This window comes from Ciconia boyciana, chromosome 11 (assembly GCF_034638445.1).
Source record: "Ciconia boyciana chromosome 11, ASM3463844v1, whole genome shotgun sequence".
Taxonomy (NCBI): Eukaryota; Metazoa; Chordata; class Aves; order Ciconiiformes; family Ciconiidae; genus Ciconia; species Ciconia boyciana.
The window spans coordinates 4,195,252-4,217,821 of record NC_132944.1 but is presented as its reverse complement, the minus strand read 5'-3'; the positions used below and the strand labels follow the sequence as shown (position 1 = coordinate 4,217,821).

General features: G+C 40.7%; 1 protein-coding gene across 4 annotated transcripts in view; it reads left to right on the top strand.

Annotated features, from left to right (window-relative positions):
* The first annotated feature begins 683 nt into the window (after window positions 1-683).
* The window catches only part of IPPK (inositol-pentakisphosphate 2-kinase), a 34,492-nt gene continuing 12,605 nt past the window's right edge, over window positions 684-22,570 (top strand). The window contains exons 1-5 of one of the 4 annotated variants that reach the window (XM_072875984.1): window positions 787-873; window positions 15,504-15,551; window positions 15,692-15,803; window positions 21,069-21,164; window positions 21,958-22,024. In XM_072875984.1, coding sequence (XP_072732085.1) covers window positions 21,126-21,164; window positions 21,958-22,024 — 106 coding nt within the window. In that variant the 5' untranslated portion in view covers window positions 787-873; window positions 15,504-15,551; window positions 15,692-15,803; window positions 21,069-21,125. Of the gene's footprint in view, window positions 874-15,503; window positions 15,552-15,691; window positions 15,804-21,068; window positions 21,165-21,957; window positions 22,025-22,570 lie in introns of all 4 variants that reach the window. The other 3 variants (XM_072875981.1, XM_072875983.1, XM_072875982.1) reach the window with 3 other exon arrangements.

Genomic DNA, 22,570 nt, shown 5'->3' with positions numbered 1-22,570 from the left:
GAGAGCTGCCGCTCTTTTATATACTAAAAAGTCTGTAACCTTTAAAAACAGCCTTAGCAGGAAACAAACACCCAAAGGTAAAACTCCACTTTGAGTGTTTGATCATCTGATCACCTCTGTTGCAGGTGCAAACTCATTTTCTACAGTGCGGTATCCTAACACGTTATCTGGGCAGCCAACGAACGGGCGCATAAAAAGCACTTTGGGTCCAGGTCGTCGTTTCTGCAGGAAGATGCTTTATTTTTCCTCAGTTCTGCTCCGCGGCCTCCGAAACCGGCCCCAGGGAGGTGGCGGGCTGGGCTGGGCTGGGCTCTCCGCCTTCTTGCGCCGTGCACGACTCCGACATGGAGCGAGTGCCCGGGGGAGGGCGCCTGGCAGCGGCTGGAGCGGTGCGGGAAGGCGGCGGGGCCGGGGCGGGCGCTCTCGCTGTGGAAGGGCCGCCTGAAGGGCCTCTCCCGGAGCTCCGCCGCCTGGCGCGGCCGAGGACGACCGGAGCTGCGGGGCGTTCCTGGCGGCCGGGAGCAGAGCGGCCTCCTGCGCCCCCGCCGCTGCAGCCGCCGCTGTCTGCCCCGATCAATGATGGCGGCGGGTGGAGCTGCCCGGCGCTAAGGTGGCCGCCCGGCGCGCGCGCGGCGGGCCGATTCGGCGCGCCCCCTTTTCCTCCCCCCCCGCCTCGGGCGGAGGGCGGGACTTCCTGCGGTGGGGCGGCGCGCAGCCGCGATGGTGGAGGCGTGAGCGCGGCGGGCCGGCGGCAGGCACCGTCCCCACGGGGCGCGGCGGCCCGGGCCGGGCATGGAAGTGGAGAAGATGGATGAGAATGAATGGAAGTACCACGGGGAAGGCAACCAGAGCCTCGTCGTCTCCCACTGCCAGGTGGGGAGGGCTGCGGCGAGTAACGGCCGGCGGCGCGCGGGCGCCCCTCCCCCGCCCCACCGGGCCCGTGTGAGGGGGGCGCCGCCGCGCTCCCTCAGGGGCCGGGGCCGCGCCGGGGTCTCCGTAGGCCGCGGACCGGCCGGGAGGGCGGGGGTCCCCGGCTGCCCTGCCCCTGCCCGGCGTGGTGCCGCCCCAGGCGTGTGCCTCCAGGTGCTCGGGCCTCTCCCTCGGCGGGAGCGGCCGCCCGGCCCCGCCGCCCTCCCCTTCTCTCTCTCCCGAAGTAGTTTTCCATTCCAGTCGCGGAGCGTTTGCGTTCTGGCGGGAGCGTGAGGGGGAACTGTGCCCGTCCTTTGGGAGAGATTAGCGGGCGTTTTCCTCGGTTCTCTCTCAGGGCTTGTGTGGGTCTGGCAGTAGAAGTAGTGGAAGGGAAAGCAGCTGATGACTAGACAGCTGTCTTCTGGAAACGGGAGTTGTGGGGAAAAGTACTAAAAGTCTCTCTTTTCTGTCATAATGCCGTGTATGCGTAAGTGTGACAGAAGAAAGAAATCTGGAGAAGGAATGCTTTTCCCTTTGTCACTGACTCTCTTTCTCTGCGAGAGTTTGAACACTTGCTGCAGTGCTGCATTGGGACTCCAGAATAGAATTTCGGTTTCTGGCCTGGCCGTAGACCTCTGTGTGAATGGGCCGGTCATTTCAGCCCTGTGCTTCGATTTACCCTTTGGGGGTTTTTTGTTTGTTTTTTTGTTGGTTTTGTTTTAAATTAAAAAAAAAAATAGTAAAGTAGATTCAGCATTTTGGGGAGCAGTAATGATTAAATGAAGTTAAATCTAATCAAGCAGATTCTATGTCGGTTTAAAAAGCATGTGTTCATTTGACTGCTGTCACTGTATTCTTGCCCCACTTGTAGGTATATTATTTACTTAGCCTGTTGGGATCAGGATTTTAACTGTACGTGTCCCTTGAAGGAGCTTATTCTTTTTCTTTTAAAGTACTTGTGGCTATTTTTTGTCTTATAGATTTATTTGTATTTCAGTTTAAATTTTAGTATGGATTTGCGACAGGATATTCTTATATCCATCTTATATCTTATGCCACAGGATATATGTATAGATCTAAAACCAGTAAAGCCAAAACAATAAAATGTGGGCTTTACATAGGAAAAAAAATCGACAATAAGAGTTGAATCCTGAAAACCATATTTTTTTAATAATGTCTAAGTGAATGACTGAAAATACTGGATTCTTTTGATGTCTCTTTTCTGGATTACAAGTGTAAACTAGATGTAAAAATGTTAACAAATAGTTAGTTTGAGAAAATGCTGGAAATCTTATAGTGCTCTCCAAACTTTAGGAGGGGCACTTCTGTGGCTCTTGTTTCTTCCTTCTCTTTCTTTGTATAAAATATTTTTTAAAATATTCTTTTGCTATGAGAAGAAAGTGCATGATTTTGTTTCCTGTCTAAATTTTAGCTTTGAAAAAGACAGTTTAACAAATACTCAGTCACTGAATGATAGGGATCAGAATATGTAATGGATTCATAGTGATGTAATTGTGATATCTTTAAAGACCTGGAAAGTGAGGAAGTCTGCCAGAGATTCAGAATAGTTGCTGAGTGTGTCACTTCTCTTTTGAACGAGATGCTAAAACTTTAAGAAAGAGTAAAAGTGAAACAGATACGATTTTTCCTTTGAACCAGTAAAGCTTTCGTCTTAGAGCTTTCTATCTACTGATGGCGAACTCTTGTAAAATTGGAGTGTATAAAATACTGTTTAGATGCTAATTGTTATAAAGTAACAAAGTTACAAAGTAACAATTAGCATCTAAATTGTTTTCCTCTTACAAACAGGACATACTTGCATGATTAATCATCGTTCTTGTGATCTGATGTCAAGTCATCCTCAGGATTATGTGAACAGAACAGCAGCATAACAAAGAGTGAATTTCATTTTAACTGTCCTTGCTTCATTGTGTATCTCTTCAGTTCATGTTTAGCGGGAGGGATAGCAATTTGGTTGTGGCAAGGGAGACATGAGTGGATGCTCAGGTACAAGTGCCGGGGTTGTAAGTGAGAGGCCAGGGTGGAACTGTGTGTGTGCTTGTTTCCATGTTTTCCTTTTTGATGTGTAGTGGTATTTTGGAATGTGAGGAGGAAGCTCGTCCCTATCTCTGTAGGTCTGAACCTCTTTTCCTTGCTTCTTCTGGAAGATCTAAGAAGTTTTAAAAAACAAAACAAAATTAAAAAAAAAATTATCCCTGTCCTGGAGAAGGGCATGAGCTTTTTCGCCCCTTATGGAGTAAGATCCAGGGAGTTTAATTTAAACTCTTGCCCTCTGGACCACTGTCTGAAGCTCTGATAACAGGTACTGTGCAAGTTCATGTATCAAGCACACAGGGTGTTTGGGCTGGGGTGAGCAGGCAGCCTGGATGGATGCTCTTGTTCTTGGTTATGTGGAGTGTGTCTGGGTTGAGGGTGAAGAGGAACAAGGTGTGCATCATCAGTTCGTGGTGCTCCCACGTGTTGAAGGCTATGCTTATTTCTTTGGTTTGCTCCATTCCCTGTATCTTTCCCTTTAAGACATGAACGTAATGCACTGTTAATCCAGAGTTAGTACAGTACCAAAATTAAAAAGTTGGTCATAGAGAAGTCACGTGCCCAACTAATAGCTCTGCTGGTGATGAACTGATAAGCCCTAGACGTAGGCAACATGCAACCGTTTTTTCCAGTGCCTTTGACTGGTGGCATATAGACAAAGGTTTGTCTGACAGTCGGACATTGGCATTCTGTGGAACACACTCTGTTGTTTTGGTGAAAGTGTTGTAAAGTACTGCTTGATGTGCTTTTTCCTCTTACTGGTTATTAATCCTGCAGAATGCAACAGTGATGAGTCTCCCTGCGTGCCTGCGCCCCTACAGCCTGCGGAATGCCGTACTGAAATGAGTGGCTGAAATCACCGCAAGTGCATCTCTGTTCCTTATTCGTGCAGTTAAGAAGAGAGGACTTAGGCAGGGCATGGTCTAGTCAGCACGTCTCTTCTTACGGTGATAGTTCTACAGAGTTACTTTAATTAGTTCTCCAGCATTTAGAAAGTGATCTGATGAATAAAGATGGAATGCCTGCTGAGCATTTCCAGTTACCATTGTTATCTCTGGAGCTGCGTGCTTGCTTGGTGCATACTCAAACTTCTGCTTTCATGGCTTTTTAAAGTTTCAGTTCTGATGAATCTAAAATTCTGGAAGACACACAATATTATGGTACAAATTTCTCTGTTGATAAAGCTTTTCCTGATGGTTTTTATTGCAGCTCTGATTAAGTTAATCCAAATTGAAACTGAATTGTGGTCAGAAAGCCTTTGTATAGTCTTGCGGCCTGCTGAAATGCTTCTAGTAGAAAACAAAGACAGCTTTCCTACCTCATAATTTTAGTGAGAAATATAACTGGCAACTCAATTTGGTTCCTGAAGACAGCGCTTGAGTCGGTCAGAAAGATCACTCTGAAGTACACAAAAACTGCAAGTTCCTTCGGGCAGTGTCTGTATGATCCTTGTCCATCGGTTGCAATTTTGCATATTTGATTGAATCATAGTATCCTCTTCAAAAAACTTACTTGCCACCCTTCACACCATCCAGTGAATTGTCTGGTTGCTTGTTCTAGTTGCATCAGAGATGCATAAAGTGCTGCAGTACAGATACAGCTCTACAAAACCCCAACCAAGCACTATCCCAGACAGCCAGGCAGGTTAGAAAGGATGCTTCTTACTCCCTGCATTTTTATTGGAGTGTCATTCCTTCCACATTGAATTTGGCTTCTGATTTAAAAAGAGGGCTAAACCATGCTTTCCCTCCTCCTCTTGACTCTTGAGCAGTAGAGAGGGTTCAGAGAAACTGCTATCTTCTTGTAGCTGTTGACTCTTTCTAAGGTGGAAATACCTAGTTTTTCCAAAAGCGAGCTGGAAATCCTCATTTGTAGTTCTGCATTTTAATCAGTTTGCTCTTACAGAGAGACTTAACACTTCATTTCAAAAGCCTTCAGGAGATGCTTGTAGAAAGTAATGTAAGCAACTCTAGAAGTAATGACTTGTATTTCCTTTCACTGTTGAAACATATGCTTGCAATCTCCAGTTTTTGCTTTATGAGATGAAGTACGTACATTCCTCCTGCACGTCACTGTGGTTGATTTCCACTCATTTTTATTTTTTGCATGTTGGGATATTATGGTAACCAAATGCTTCATTTTAAAATATGTTTGAACATTAAGCTTGTGTTTCAGGGTGACTACTGGGAGGTGGTACAAGAAAAGAGGAGGGTTTTTTCCCAGCTTGTTTTTTATTCAGTGAGATGGTCTAGAGGAACCTTGGTGTGTGCTTGCAAAAGGTCATGGTTGGTATCTTCAGATGCCTTGATTGTTATTAATAATCTACTTCTTGTCTTGGAGCGCTTGCAGCTCTAACAGATATCCTTGGGTTTTGGTATGGGACTTAATTAGTAAATGCGTAAACCATCTCCAAAGCATATGTAAGCTTACGACATAGAAAAGGGCGAGGGAGGGTAGGTGGAGAAGGTAAAGAAGCAGACCTAAGGAGACTGGGTGAGGGAGTCAAGTCAGATAATCAAACTTGCAGAAGACTCCCAAAGTTGGTGCCTGTAGTAAGTGAATGGTATCTGGCCCTTCTCTGATTTTTTTTTTTTTTTTTTTTTCTTTTTTGCTTCAAGACACATGGGTAAAGATGGAGGATATCACAGTGCTGCTTTCGCAGGCATCCTTCCTGATCCTTGCTCTGGCTTTGTAGGGGACTGTAGAGAGTAGAGGTTGCTAGGAGAGAGGGTTATTTTGTATTTTAACAGCAGTCTTTGATTTCACTATATCTGTAGCTGCTTCTGCTGGCAGCTGCATTATGATGGCTGCAAAGTGTGTGCAGAAAGACACTTTCTGCACACGGGGGAGATGGTTTTGGGTTTGGTTTTTGGAGTAAAATAATTCTACTTATGAGGGGGTGCTTTGTGTCAAATCAGGCTAGATAATTGTTCCTAATAGTGCTTTTGCAATATGAAACAGTTTTCCTGTGGTTGGTTGGTTTGTTTGTTTTTAAGAATAATGACAAATTATTCTTGGTGGAAAATTTTGTTAGAAAAGCTTACTTTGAGAGAGGCCCATTAACAAGATTGTATGTTTAGACAAAGGGGTTTTTGCTGAAAGAGTGAAAAGCTTATAGTCAGAACTACTAGCTAGCTGCAGCTTTCCTATTTGGTCTTGTTTGGCAGAAAGGGAGTGATGCTGATCATTAATTGCTGTCTTGCTGAGAGAATCTTCTTAAGGCACTTATTCTCATGATGTCATTTTGTACGAGTTCAAAAACCTGTGTGTCCTGTTTCTTCTTCCCTTGTTTTTCTGTGTGGAGTTGGCTGAATCTGTTTTGTCCTATTGAAATTAGTGTAAGTAAAGTATTGCCCCCAAAACTTCCAAGTCGTTCCTGAGAAATTCCAGATCCCTGACTATAAAATGGATTTTGTTCAGTTGTGTTCTTTTTTTTGTTCAGTTGTGTTCTGTTTGTTTTTTTTTTCTCAGTGTCTGTAGAATAGTGAATTAACATCAATGAATGTCTTGATTTCAAGGAAATGCAGGAATCAGCAGTCTGTTCTATATTAACGAGTCTTCAGGTAGGGGAAGAATACTGAAAACCTAGTTGCTGTTCCTTGCGAATGTAAATACAATAGCTTATTAACAGTGGCCTTCTCTGAATATTGCTCTGATTTAAAATATGGCTAAGTTACGGTGTCTTGGTTCTTTCACAGTAAGAAATTATCAGAAAAGGTAAGATGCAACTTGTATTTATTTAAATTTATTTTGACTAATGGGAAAGGCATAGTTTTGGTAAGACTTGAACTTAAATATTTTTTTATCCTGGAGGAGATTCTCCTATTTAAATTCCAAACCTATGCTAATGCTTATTTCTGATGGATTTCGTATCCAAAAGGTTCACCAAAGCTATGTGATATAATATAGGGAGGAGTTTTGTGTCTGGTTCTGTAGAATTTTCTGGAGGAAGCAAAACTTCACATGTGAATGAGTTGGACTGAGATTCCAGCATGAACTTTAATAGGGATTAAGGGCCATTAAAACCTCTTCTGCTTTTTTGCTCATTTGTAGGGTGTTTCCTTGAACTGGTTTCTCCAGCTTTGTGTTCTTTGGAGGCTACGCATATCTAAACATTGTCTAGCAAAAAACCGACACCTGCACACCCTTTGCCTACTTAGAAAAAGGACAAGAAAATAGATTGATGACTAAACATAATATATTGCTTTGTTCCTGCTTTCCTTGTTGTAATTGCTTTTTATTGTTTGTTTATTTATTTATTGTAAGCAAGTAGAGGAGCTTCTGCCCAAATTTACTGAAGCAAGCAGCTATAAAAACCAGTTGAAAAGCCAAGTATGCAATCAGGGTGTGTCATCAGTGGAAGAGATGTCTGCCTTGCTGTAAACAACAATTAAGTTTTTAGGAACAGGAGGCAATCACCAGTTTGAGTTGGAATTCGGTACCCTTTGTGGCACCTGTATGAAACTGTATGTTTCCTTGTGTTAACCTTGGTTAACTGATGTTTAAATACATGTCTATGGTCACTGGGAAAAAAGGAAGACAGTTTTGTATTTGGTTCTTTGGCTAAACTGGTACAACTGCAATTGTAGATGTCATAACTAATTGGACTAACTCTTCTTGAGTACAGTCTACTAAGCTTTTACTGTAAACGAAGAATTAAAAGTTGGAAGCACTTCCAGTTCTGTGGATTAGCTGCAAAGCTTTTTTTGACCCCAAGAAAAGTCAACAGCTTGAGTCAACATCTATGTAGAATTCAAATTCCATATTGGGATTTCAATTCCATATTGCACCAGTGTAGTTAAATTTACTTTTTCCTTGGCTTTACCAGGTTTTTGTGCTGAAAGGATGCTCTGAGTGCAGTGCAGTGTAGGAGTATCTTCTATAAAGTGAAAGGGAAGGTGGCACTGGGTAGCGGGGTTGAATGAGGACAGGAGAAATAACAGAAAGGCAGCAATTAAAACTGGTCTTATTGTATTAGTGCCTTAGGTTCTGTAGATGCAGATGGGAAAACGCAGCATGTGTGTGGAAGGAGATGGGAGACAGAAACACTGCGAATCTTAGTCTAGTACTCCAATGTAATACGACAGTGGTACTTCAGCCATAGCAGCAGCAACACCACTCTCTTCCCCCCAGAAAAATTTTTTTCACAGGTGTCATCTTCTTTTGCTAATAATAGAGTGCTGGAGCAGAATTGTCCTCTGGTGACTTTCTTTGGAAATTCAAACTCCACTTTATGCCTGTTTTTTTTTTTTTTCTTCTTTTTCTTTTTCTTTTTTTTGAGGGACTTTTGAGAATGCTGAAGGCTATGTGCAATGAAAATGTAAAACGAATCTCAGTTTTGCAGACAAGCTCAGGAGGCAGGTAGTCTTGATTAAAAATGGCCTTGTTTTTTCTATTTGGGTGCTAAGCTCAAAGTCGAATGAGTTTCTTTTCACAGTTGATGAGATCAAGTTGTTATCTAAAAGGCTTTTTTTTTTTTTTGTCTAAGTGTTTGGTAAGTGCAGTGACGGTGGAGTTTATAAGACTACACTTTGCCTTTTCTGTACTGCATACGTATCTTCCGTCAGTCAGCAGCAGTAGTGGGTTGGTTGCTTTGGTGGAAGTAACTTGGCTGACCCATAAGCTACGTAGGAGTGGTCAGTCTAATGGCCTATTTTATTCACTCCTTTGGTTCTTTCCTCCCGGCCAACCTTTCAGTGCATGTTTTCTTTGCCTCAGTGTATTATTTCTAAAATATGCAATAACCGTGTTCTGATCTCCTGGTTTTGCTCAGGAAGGAACAGAGACGCTGCGTTCGATTGAACAGTTGCCCAAGACTTCCTTAGGTTTCTTCTAGCTGAGGTGTTCAGGATGCTTGGAATTACTAACGTATTCTAACTCTTAATTTGATTACTTAACTTCATTCTAATCCCTCTTACTGTTTTGACTTTTTATTTCCTCCCCTCCCTATTACTATTTTCCTGAAATGCCTTGTTTCCCCAATGTAAGAGAAGCTGACCAGCTTAATGCTGGAAAGTGTATGTTGCTGGTAGGTGGAGGTTTAGAGCAGTTTAAAGGAAGGAAGCTTAGTACGTGTTTCCGTGTTCGTGTTGGTATAACTCACCTGTTTGACAGATGGATGAGGTATTTGATACACTGTTAAAGACCAGATTTTTTTCTTGCTTGTTTTTAACAGCTAGGGTGTTGGGGACACCCACGGTGTTACGCAGACTGTTGTAATGTATGCTGAGGGCCAGGCATCAATAGGTTTATTCATTATGTTCTCTCTCTGGTATGCCTTTCCGCCTAGTACCTGTGGGTGTATCACTTGATATCATTTCAGGTACTGTGATTAGGTGGCTTAGCTGAAGGGCAAACATTTCTTTCTCACTCATGGCTAGTGCAATCATAAACTGCTCTTGGAATTGGTACCATCTGCATATTGCAAGGTTAGACAAAGCTTAGCTATAAAGTGAAACCCGAGTTAGTGCTTAACTATCATGGGAATCTGGATCATAAGCAAGCAGGAAAAAAGTGGAATGAGTACCTGAAGTCTGATGCAAGCCGCGAGCTCTTTGCTAAAGAAAACAAGTATCATGGTGGTGGTTGCTTCCAAATAATGGTTTAAGGTATTGAATGGTGTCAAGCCAGGTGCTATGCCAGAAATTCTTTATTCATGTAAAGAAATAAAAAGATTGTTCTTAAGGGACTCTTATGCTAAATAAAAGAGTATTGTTCTGATTTTTGAATGCTTCCTTGCACTTTGTGTGAGCAATTGCTAAACTTCCTCTATACTGGCAGGAAGTGTAGCTTTTTCCTCACTTTGTTTTGTGTGATCTTATCCAACTTATACAGAACAAAACTGGGTTGGAAAACAACACTTGTATACAATATTGCTATGTGTACTTCATTCAAAAGCTGCAAAATTTTCCAGTGGTTAGTTTGTTTTAATCTCCCATATCCCTCCATATTGCACAGCACGCTGACACCCTGGATGAGGAGACCTTTAAAAACGTCTTGTGTTGAGTATCATAAAGGTAAGCTTTGATTGAAGTGCCTGGGCAGTGTAGTGGGATGTTTTTACTGAGTTTTATTAGTTCTCAGAAGGAACTCTCCTCTGTGCAGCTGTCTTTTCTGAGATATGAAGATGAGACCTCTTTGTCCATTTGCTTCCTTCCCAGAAATTGCATTTTCTGAATAGAAACCCACTGTTTTCTGTTTAAATCCCCCAGACTAGAGTTGGAACTGAAGGGGTTGTGGAATGTAAATTTAGAATAAAAAATGTCAGTGTAATTTTTTTAGTTGGCATACACTGCATGCAGCTCCAATGTGCTACTGCAGACATAGCTTAATATCAGCAAAATAGTTCCGTAGTTCATATTTAGTACCATTGAAACTGTCATGAATTAGTATTTGCATATCGCTACATTCAAGTAGGGCTTGAATAGCAGTTCGGTGTAATTTAACCCCTTTCCCACCCTTTGACTGAAATTTAGATGGAATACACTTTTTCTAGGCGTCATTGCTGTACACTGTTGTAAATCCACCATGATTAGGTTGCATTGAATAACCACAATGGTGGTAGAAGGTTTGGCGTACTTAGGGCTGTGTTCGGTAGGTTCTTGATAGCTCTTTAGGTTCAGCAAAAGACAATGAATTAAACAACCAGCTTTTACTGTATAAAGAAATCAAGAGCCTTTTTAGGCACCATTCTCTCTAAAACTCGTCGACTTCATATCTTCATCTCCTTAGGTAGTAGTTGGTGGCGGTGTGTGTAATTGGTTGTAGCAAATAGTATAGTAATAATTGTAGGGAAAGATTTGTCACCAATCTTTGAGAGTGTTTTCCTCCACGTTGTTTACAATTGGAAGCTCATGACTTTTATATGGGCAACTTTAAAACAAATGTGGGGTTTCTTGTTCTGCTTGTATATCGTGTGCCTTTTCAAAATAAATGTATTGACAACAGAGTATAGTAGACATGTAGGTAACTTTGATGTAAAATTGCGTGTAGTGCTTACAAAAAGACTGGTGAGTTTTCACAGACCACAATTTATGAGATGGTGTGGAGTGAGGGAGATGAGGGTGGTGGGAAGAGGCGTGGATTTCCTTTTGGGACTTAAAAAGTTGCTTCCCAAAGTGCCTTGGTTTCTACCAGTAGGTCTTGCATATGTGAACACAAGTTAGTAATCAACTAGATAAGAATCTTTCCTAGTTATAGTGGGCAGTTGCAGAACTAGATGTTAGAGTAATGCTTTGCCTCTAGACAAAAACACTTAATGCATGCTGTTTAGAATAATAATAGAGTAATAACAAATGACGTGAACCTGCTTATTTGGAAAAGCAGAAGCTGAAGTGATGTTTCCCAGGCTTTGTGTTTGGACAGGCTAATTCTTCATATTTTCATACAGAAGCTTATTTTAAAACTGTGTGAGCTGAGGTGGTAACAGCAGAAAGGAAATACACATCCTTCTGTACTTCTAAACAATTTTACTAGCATTTGAGCTTGGTTTTATACAAATTTTCCTATTTCTTTCACTGGCACCAGCTCTTACACAGATTTTGTTAATAATGTAGCAAGAGACGGAAACTTGAAAAAAACAGTGATGCAAACGAGGTTTTTCTCTGAAGGAGAATATCAAGATTATAGATTTGCCCCAATTGTGTTTAACTTGTGAAAACTCTGCAGTTCAGGAGGCCTGCGTGGTAGCTTTATCTTATGACAATGAAGTTTGGAAGACATTCTGGGAAAATATAAGGCCAATATCAAACATCAAGCTGTAAAGAAATAAATTTCTTTATGAAAGTAGCATTATGAAACCAAGCTTTTATCCTGGTTTCATAATGCTACTGCCTAATCCAAAGTACCTGGATTGATGCCAGTCATATTTTGGCCTAACTGTCAAGGATTACTTTGGTTTTGGATTTCACTAAGTAAGATTAAAATAATAGCTGTAGTAACTGCTTTGAAGAAGAAAAATTCTTGCAGATAACCTTAGTGGGGACTAAGACCAGCAAACTTTTTTTTCCCCAAGACACATTAGGACAAGAGTTGTGTGTACACATCCGTGTGTTTCTGTGATCCCAATGACTTCTTTGAGTACACTTTCCCAGCCGCACCCACAGCTTCTTGTCTATTGGCAACCATTAACTTCCAGTTATGATTTAACCCAGACAGTTGTTTCATGATAGGGTGCTAAAGAAGTGTTTGCCTTTCTTGGTGGGACCTTAAGCTTAAGTCTGGAGTCTCAAAACACTGTGGCTTGAGATAGTGCTCCTCCAGAACATAGGCTCCTGATTATATCGTCTCAGCAGTGGAGCGATTGTGGATGTGTCTTGAGAGACACAAGTTTTGGTATCCTTGTTGCTATAGTTTGTTTTGAGTTTTCTGTAACAGTTGGAAATGGTTTTTGTTGTAGCCCTAGTATGGTCCTGGGCGCCAGTAAGAACATTGTTTGTTATCTGTTATCAAACTGCTGTGCTCTCATGTGAGAGTCACACTTAAGTTCTGTATTTGGAGAGTAAGAGCAGTTGTATTTGATATTCTGATGGCTTCCCCCCCCCCCCCCCCCAGTCTTTTATCACTAACTGGATACTGACAACACTTGCAGAGAAAGGGCTGCTGGATTAAAAAAAAAAAAAGTAGACAGAATTCTTCCTTTGAATTCACTATTTTTCTAGCTTGTCTTGTTTCTTCAAAAGATAGGAAGCCTCGTAATGTTTCATGTATTACATTTGCCTACCTCCATGCATTGTTTCTTTTTTTTCTCTGCTTGATTTTGCAGCCTGTTGTTTTCATCTTTTTGTCTGGATGGGACTATTATCCAATTAACTAAACACTTCGATGGTAACAGTGCATTGATGGAAGTGGTGTTAAGCAGTGGAAGGGCTTACAGAGGTGCACATCGAGAATGAAATTTAGGGAGCATTAGGATCTAGTTGATCTGATTCTCAAAGTGCTAAAGAGTAGTGACAACCTCTTAAGAAATCTGTTCTCTTCTGGATTTGGGCCATTGTTTTGCATGCAGATAAGCATGTTACATCTTTGATGTTCAATCTGTAAATAGAAAAAAATCTAAGGCATTTAAGATAACTGACAAAAAACCTCATGGCAACAACCACCCACAGTATTTCCAAGTAAAGAATCAGTCAAGTGAATCAGTAATGCAATAGCATGAAAAATGTGTGCCAATATTTTCAGTGGTAATAATTCTGAAGCAGTTGGCATCTTTGACATCTGATGGGTTAACCTTTGGACTGTGGCTTTGTTTGTGTAACCGTGTGTTGAATTGCACAAAGGGGTGGACCTAGCCGAAAACTTGCCCCTAAAAAAGAAAACAGTGGTTTGGGTTTGGTTTCTTGTGTTTTGGTTTGTTTTCCCTCAGATCATCTAATAGCCGTACGAAGGCACAGTGCAGGCTGACTGGTTGAAGTGCATCTGTGACTGAAAAGTTCTGTTTGAACTTTGCTGTTTCCTTTCGACATCTTCAGACAAGCAGTGTGTTATTCTTTTGCCGTAGATCATTTTGGTCATTTTATCCTAGCATGCCTCTTCAGAAATTATATGGTAATGAACAAATACTGTAGTGAGTCCTGTGAGAGCAATCGGATTTTCTAGAGCGGTGGTTGGAAGCTTGTTGGCTAGGAACTGATTAATAGGTAAATATCTACAACACCCTTGAAATGCTACAGAATCAAGTTTCTGAATTGAGTAGAAGTGATGATCAGATCACTCCATCACTGATCCACTTGTTTATGAACATTTAAAGTGGGGGATCCAAACAGTTGAAACACTAAAAATAACGAACTGCATACACAGAGCGTACAGGCTTATCAGGCCTGAGCTATCCACGTGTAGGTCATGATGGGAGAAAAAGAGTAAGTGTCACCCAGCAATCTTGTCAAATCTAGGTGATGGTAATTAGTGTTCAATTTATCTAGTTTGTTGTTGTAACACTCATGCTGTTTAGATCTTGCAGGAAAAGTTGAATCAAAATTCAGCGAAGTATCTTTTTACCCGAGAGTGTTTTCCAGATGTGGGTGAACTATGAGATTTATGCTGGCTTGAGACTTTTTAGATATTGAAGGGGCTGCTTCTGGCTTTCACTAGCAATGTCTGAATCTGGGTCTTGTTTTGTTAGTATTTTGGATTACACATTGTCATCTGTTTTGCTTTTCTCCTCCTGCTCTTTCTCTACGTGCTAAAATCAAAGATAACTGCAGCGCCCTCCCACTCAGCACCGTCCAGAGACAGCTTTCAGCCCTGAAATACGGAATATATCTGGTGCTGCCGTGCTATGGGAGGTTTTTTAACGGCAAGTCATTTGGTAGGGAAAAAGCTTAGATTCCATAAACCTGAAGTGTAACTATGACATTTTGTCTGTATTATATTTGTGAGGGAATCTGAGTGTTAGTACTTCTTTGGTAGTGCTTTAAATAGAATGTAATCCTTTTTGGTGTGTCTAGGAAAGGTCCAAATGGAGACACTGAGTGACTACGAGGTAACTCCAGAAAACAGCTGTTCGCCTCTACCTGCTGGGGTGCCCAGTTGTTTTTATCCACATCTTATCTGAATAGGCTGAAGTACATCACTGTAGGAGTAAACATCGTGAGGATCAGATATTTAGACCGACTAATCGGAGGCAGGGCTATGTGTTGCCTCACCTAATAAGACTTGCAGGTTCCTTAATTCTGTGTCAAAATTTGATTTTAATATTAAAAAGTCTATTTACCAAGCGTAATGGTTAATTTCAGCAAGATTTTATTGAGAGATACTTCAGGTGACTTCTGTGATGGAAGACACTCTCTTAACAGGCTTAAGGAGAAAGGCCTAATTTACTTAGGACATCTACAAAATATTTTTATATGAACTCTTAGAAAAAGGCTGAGGATGTTTTTAGAATTTTTGTACTTTGAAAATATGAAGGTTTTTGAATTGTTACAAAATTTTATAGAAATTGTAAAAATGACAAAACTTAGTGAATTTTTTTTTAAGGTAAAATATTTGGAAACCTGCTGCATTTGTCCCCGTGTTATATGTTTACTTTTTGGAAGTTTAGAAGTATTAGATTTTAGTGTTTATAAGTAGAGCTGTGTAGCTACTGCTGGTAACTGGTGTCTCCTTAATATTTTGTAATGCTGTGCTGATATTGGAAGCAAATGATATCTAAGTGGGTCTTGCATTTTTTTTTCCCAAAGACCTTTGGTACAAAAGTGATAGGGTGTTTTTCTGTTTGTTTGTTTGATACTGTGTTTTACCAGATTTTCAGAGCAGTGCAATAAGCTAAGGGAGTATTTCCCCTGTTATACTTGGTGACTCTAAGTGCAGAGTGGCTACCTTGTTAAAGTGATGGCAAATCTGGTGACAGACATTGATGTATTTGATTTCAAGTTGAGTGAAAGAACTATCTAAAATGCCTGTTTTGCTCCTTCTCCCCCCCCCCCCCCCCAGTTTCCAGTTTCTCAGATGAGGTGGAGTGGGGAATCAGACAATTGTGCTGTTCAGAAATTATGATGTACTTAAATGCTAATGAAACCATATTCTTTCTTATCTTTCTTTAGCGCTGTGTGGTGCTGCGGTTTTTGAAGTCCCCCCCAAACCAGAATAAGGTAAGATTCAACATGTCCTGTTGATAAAAGCCCCCAGGTAAGCTAATAACCAGTCTGAGGAGAAACAGGAAACCTGTGAAAGAACTGTGACTGACAGGAGTAAGAATAAGGGGATGTTTTGAAATGTGCCTGTGTTTCAGGAGTTTTGGCAAGAGGAGGAAATTTGAGGTCCTCTTACGTAACTAAGATTATGAGACTGCTGATACCAAGACCTTTGTGCGGGACAGATTGTAAGACTGCAATGTGTAGAAGGTACGGCTTTCTCTAAGGATAGCTGTGGCAACAGAGAAAGTGTTAATGTTGCATATCAACGTACGAGAGTGGGGTGATGCTGAGGAAGAAATGACAGTTTTACTGACTGTTGCTAGGTGGGACGGAAGAGGAGCAGCACAGGACTGGTGTCGTGATAAAGGTCTGCTGTTGACTACCTATTCAGTAGATAAAAAGCCATGGAATTTGGACAAAAATATGAAATATTCACAGAATAGCCTTTGTCAGTGAGTGATTTTTAGCATGCTGTCTGTTGCAGAAAGAACATGGTGGGACACAGTCTACCAGTTACTTGGACTGTGGCAGAAGGTTTTTCTGCTTGAGAAGGAGCTGAAGCGATTTACCTTATATTTGCTTTAACAGAGATAAAAAATGATCAAGAATCAAAGGTGGAGGGTAAAAGTGCAGTGTCAACACAATGCTCCAAGGGAAAAAAAAGAGAGCACGAGAGGCAGCGGGTTCAAATTCTGCCATTTCCTCAACCTCATGAGTAGTCTTTAGGGTGTGTTACCTGAGAGAGAGAGGGAATGGCTTGAGTTACGGCAGCTTCTGAACTATGGCTTTGTAAGGTTCACTGGCAGACACTTCTGATGAGAAAGAACTATAAAAAGCATTACAGCTATACTGAGAGCTGGGGGCAAGTGTTTAATTTTAGGAAAAAAGAAACAAGGATGAACGTAAAGTAAATGTATAGGAATGGTGTTTTGCTTTAAATCAGGAAGATGAATGCGAAATGCGTCCAGTTTAACAAGGGACAAAAGAGAAGCTTCTGAAGTAGATCAGAGGAAAGCAGAGGAAGGTGAACCCCATGAACACAGTGTACGTACGAGTTATTTGATGGCCTTTGTGCTACTGTTTTACTTGAAAAAAAAGTCTGATAAAACTAAAGTGGGATTCAAGTAAGTTTTTGATCTGCTTATAGTGGCAGGATTTAAAAAATGTATCTTGTGCTTCTGTAGTAGTTCAAGATAATAATGTTTAGAGTTTTTATGAGAACAGGGAAGAACCCAGTGGATTGGAAGAAAGGAAAACAGTGCCTATCTCGATTTCTAATATAGGAGGGTAGAATGAGACCACAAGTTCAAGTAAAAAGTCAGTCTATTGCCATTTATTTAAGAAAACAAAACACTGAATACCAGCTTTTTTTCCTTTTCTTTTTTTCTTTTTTTTTGAAGTCTGAAGAGATTGTTGCATCGTACTTGTTTTTTAAAAATTGACGAAGTATGATGAAGTTGCAAAGGAAGACAGGAAGTGACTTTTCACAGTTACCCACCACAGCGCTGAAGTTGATAATACTTCTGTGGACTGCTTTGGCATGTGTATAGTTTTTTGGATTGGGATAGCGAAACACAAGAAAAAAAATCTACTGGCCATGGTGTTCTGTTAGTATTTGAATGCTGGTCAGGTCCTTGAATGTTTTTTTCCCTGCGTAATCAGATTAGTAAAATTGCTCAGAATCCTACCAAGCATAGCGATAGATCACAGTAGGTATTCCTGTGGGCTGTAGCTGATGAAGCACCAAGAGTTTGCTTTTTAGAAACCTGTTAGCAAAACTTCTGTTCAGAGTTGCCCCAAACAGACATGCTTCTCTTCTTCCTATTGTAACAGCAAAAAGGCTATTTGTGGATGCACACGGTGGCGGAGCGTACCTCTGAAAGCATTTTAAACAGTGTCTCTCTAAGTTCACGCTCCAGACTGATAAATGCACGCTGTAAGAGCAAACTCCCCTCTCAGGTGTAAAAGTGCTACATTTTGAGGAGAGCTGGCTTGTGGCCAGCTCCAGCATTCTGTATTTGCCTTGTATTGTGATTGTGTGGACTCTGTGATACACAATTCCTTTTGGCTTTGCTCTCTAAATAGAAGATTATGTAATTTGAATATATTTAATTATTTGGGTGGTTGATTTTTTTAAAGGATCAGTTTTTCTTGGAGGAGAATGGAAGACTAAATGTTTGATTTTCAGACCTGTAAACAAGTCCTGGAGAATCAAGAGTTTTGGGACAAACTTGGACGTAGCAACATGACAGCTGTAGAGGAGAAAATGTTTTTTAGATGTAATCTGTATTCCTGACTAGTGCAAGATGAGTTAGGATATAAAGTGTTATATATCTGTGCGTGACACTGTAGCTCATCCAATGTAAACAGCTCTGAAAGAAGCAGTTGAAGCAAAATATTTTCTAGTAAGACGCATACTGAATTTCGGACGTGGACAAATGCGTCTCAGTCTCTTCTGCTTAACTCCTTTGGAAAAGGTAAAGAAGTCTGGACGCTGCTTTGTATTTATACTGTTTGGTTATGAATTTGGGGCTAGATAATCTAGTAGTTAAACAAAGTGGTGTTATTGCAAATTGTAATCTTACTGTTACAATCAGCGTTTTAATGAAAAATACTCATAATCAATAATGTAACTCTGGGGCTTGCATTTCTTGAGTAGAAAGTCCATGAGTCCTGACACTTGAATGATTTGAATTGCATATTGCTAATTTTAGTATATGAGTCTTCTGCATGAATGAATTTTTTGCCTTTTTATCATATAGAACCTATTGGAGTTTTAGTGTTTTGCTAAACAAGGTGGCAGTAAGGACGGGTCCTTCAAAAGCTTTTAATCTTAGTGTTTTTTGATGTTGAAAGGTGGTGCTCCAGTAGCCTGTTAGTTGTTTTTTGTTTCATTTAGAGTATATCAAATATACTTGCTCTTAAAAGGAGGTGAGCAGGTGTCGTAAGCTTGAGTTGTAATTTTAAACTTGTATTGATCTTTTTAACTGGTGAGTCTTTCCTTGTAGTAGTAGTAGCAGTGAATGTCCTGATTTTCCAAAATGCTTATTTCCCAATATGTGTGTGTGTATACATATATATATTTATTAAAAAAAAAAAAAAAAGAAAGCCTGTGCGTAGTGTGGACATCAGCAAACCAGGTCAGAATAATCTGGAAATGGGAATTAGCTGAGATTTCTGTTACTGTATGAGATGATGTAACATTCCTTCTCACAATTCGGAATTTGTGTAAGTTAAAGAAAGGGTTATGTTGTCATTAAAAGGGCAGAAATCTGTATATAAATTGACTTTTTTGATATAGTATGTGTTCAGGATTGCCATTTCCCACTTCATCAGGTGAGGAAGATACTTACTATAACCACTGAGGTTTTAAAATGCTGGGGGGTTTCCCCTCTGCAAAGCAACTTCTTCCCCAGCCTGGAACAAATGAAACATAAGGGAGGATGGATACAGTGTGTTTGCAGTCTGCTGAGGGTGAGAGTAGGGGGGTGGGCAGCAGGGATTTCCCCAGCGGTGGTCTCCTGCCCTCTGGTTGAGAGGAGTGAAGGAGCTCGGGCTGCCGCAGTCCTCTCTGGTGGATCGTGGTGTGTTCAGCACTAGTGATGGGGGCACTGGCCTTCCTCGGAAGCGCAGATGGAGCAACGCTGCTGTAGAATATCCTTTTGCATACCCATGTGGGTGGCCTGCTCGCACATCTTGTTGCCTATTAATTCTTTTTTCTTAAATACACTTCTTTAGACCAGATGACTGCAATTGAGAAAGTTACTCAGGCATCATAGTGTGTGGAAGGTTGCCTGTTGTGAAGACACTCCAAGCTTATTTTGGCTCCCTTAAAGGGATTTGGGGAGAGCCGTTCTGAGAAACAACTCCACATAGAATATGCCAAGCATTTTAAAGAATAAGCACTGTACTGGCCTTTACAGAATGATGGAAATGCTGTATAAGTGCTTTGGAAAAATTGTGTTTTTCCTACTTGCTGCAAAGGATTGAGTTTTTTTGGTCAGTGCTCTGCATACTGAAATAACAGTATGTAGTATGGTATGTCACTGAAGTAAGTGTGCAGTAATGTATGTTACTGTAGTGACTTTACTTTCTGTAAAGCATTATTGCATATTGCAGTATTGTGTATTGCTGCCTCAGTCTGGAAAATGAATCCTGCTAGAGGAAGAATGTTAAACTTAGTATGTAGTCTTTGCAGACATGTGTTATGTGACAAACGAATCCTTCTCAGTCCTGCACAACTTGTGTGAGTTTGTTAGGTAACAAACCCTTCAAGGTGGGGAAAATATCTACCTGTTATGATGGTGTTGTAAAACAAAGTTAGTAAGATTGCTTGGTTTGTGACAATCTCCTTTCCCCTATAAACATTTTTAATTTGTGTTGGGTGTGGTATTTCCTCCTTTCTCTAGACTTTGTCATTATGTGAGTGGTGTCCTCCTAGCGTTTTGTTTACTCTTACTCTGCTCTGTTTATTTTTTTTCTCCTGCTCATGTTGTTTTTCCTCTCTGATTTTCTAACTTGGACATGAGTGTTGCACTTTCTCTTCCTCCACTTTTACTCAATCCCAAGAGTAAATCTATATGGTTCAGTGCTTTATAGTGTACAGTGGTAGGCAAAGTAGTGTTTTTCCAGAAAAGCTTTGTGTTACAAAAGGACACAGGAGCTTGGAGATTGTCTATCATAACAATAAAATACTGTGCAGAGAGCCAGAGTATGCTGGAGTGCTGGGAAGGGGATAATATTGTTGTAAAGCTTCTCTGCTACCTCTTTAATGAGCAGAAGTCTGTCAAAGTCAGACTGCGCTAATGTTGCTGTCCTGCTTCCAGTACTCATTTAGCTTCATTTCTATCTAGCTTGGCATTTTTGTCTTGTAGGAGAACTTTTGTGTTTCCTTATAGACACATAACATAAAATTAATGGAAGATGACATTACAGTAAGATTTTTCATTGTTTGAGGCAGGATTTGGCAAATTCTGTACCTGTGCATGCAGAGGTTTGTCATGTGGCTCAGTCTTTTAGGCCATTCTCTTCCACATCTCCAGGTGAAGTATTTTATAACACTGAAAGCTTCTCTTGCACATCACCTGTTGGTAAGAAGGCATGCTGTGCATCCCTTTTGACTATTGCAGTTCTTTGAGCTGTTTTAGAATAACGGTCAAAGACAAAGTAGATCTTGAGTAATCTCCCCCTCTTCCACCTTTTTAATTTTTTTTGTCCTTTTCCCCCTGAAACTTAAGAAGAAGAATCATCTCTTCTGACTGTTTTCCTGGTTATCCCAGCCTCTCAGGCAGCGGTAGGGAAACAACTGTAGGAGGCGTTTTGTGTGTCTGTTTAATTTTAACATGCACTGACCTACGAAACTCTGTAGAGCAATTGAGCTACTTTGCTAAATCACTGACTAGTATGTGTATGTATTCTTGAATGTTGTTTATCATTATTTCATAGTTAAATTACCATGTTTCTGTCTTCCAGACTTCAGAGGAAATACTACACCATCTGCAAAACATCGTAGACTTTGGAAAACATGTCATGAAGCAGTTCTTTGGGGAGAACTATGTTCACCATGGGGTAAATGTTTTATTCTTAAAATAAATGGCTTATGCATTGTAAACAGTGAAGTGTTTTGGGGAACACTGAATGCTAGTAAAAGGAATTAATAGGGTTTGCAGATACTCTCGAGCAAGATACACACTCATGAAGCATTTGGATCAGAACAAAGATCCTGCTCTGTGCTGATGAGGTGATTGGATTGTACTCTGTGGTTTGAGCTATTCCAAGGTAATAATGAGAAGCGTGGTCATTTCTGTGCCCTGCATAAGGTGAGAGGTGTGAGAGAGAGAGAGATTTTTAGACTAACTGCAAAACAAGGGGAGAAATCTGGTTCATGTGAATTGTCTAGGTTTCTGTGCAGTCAGAGGTAACCTTTTTCCTTGCCACTCTCTCTCTTCTTCAGGGCGGCCAGATCTAGCTAACTGAACATCAGAGACCTGAGTGGAAAAGTTACACCTTGTCCTGGAACTGGAGTTACACAATTCTGCCTTGGGTGGGTGGGATGTGAGACATGGGACGGGATGAAATGGGACTCTTTCATTTGTGAAAAGGACAAAATGATGCGAGTTACTTCATGCATGTTAAACTTGCACTGAAAATGCTCTTTGTTCATGTATTTATTTAAATTAGTTCTTGGTTTCATAGTGGAGTGAGTATTGCATGTGATTGCAGGTAATCAGAGGAGAAGCTGCTCATTATATAGTTTAGTATACTGTTGTTAACATCCACTGAACGTCAGTACTCCATTTTAAGACCCCCAAATTGGGTATTAATTTTTGTGCTGAAATATATATTTCCTTTTTTTTAATAGGAAATTATTCAACTGCCTTTAGACTTCGTAAGACAGCTCTGTTTAAAAATTCAGCCAGAGAGGCCAGGTAAGTGCCAGGAATAGCATTAAAAAGGGGGCCTTCCTCAAGCTGTAAAGCATTGTGCTTTATTATAAAGTAAAAAAGCATCATACCTCAGAATATGAGGAAACTTTTTTCAATATTTGGACAATGACACATTGAAAATTTCTTGTGGAAAAATGGGTGTGTTCTAGAATTAAAAATTGCATCTGATACTAGTTTCATCAAACTGGGGAAAGGGATCCTCTGTAAGCCTGTGTTTGTTAAATGTGGAACAAGCTTTCACCTTGCTGTGAAGTCCTTTACAAAGGTCAGTGAGGGAGGTGGAAGATGCGTCCTGAAAGAGTTGTTTTGATTCCATCAGCTGCTTCTTCTGGACTGTGCAGCAGAGCTTTGGAAGGAAGATAAGTTTCAGAAACTCCCCGCTAAATTGTCCTGTTTTCAGCGTTAGTTCTTCACTTGGGGCTAAGCATCTCACATCCTATGAGTCATAGCACTTAAGTAGCGTGCAACTTGATGTTCCAGCTTCTTGCGTCTCTTTTCCTGATAGCTGGCATGTCTCATTGCAAGGGG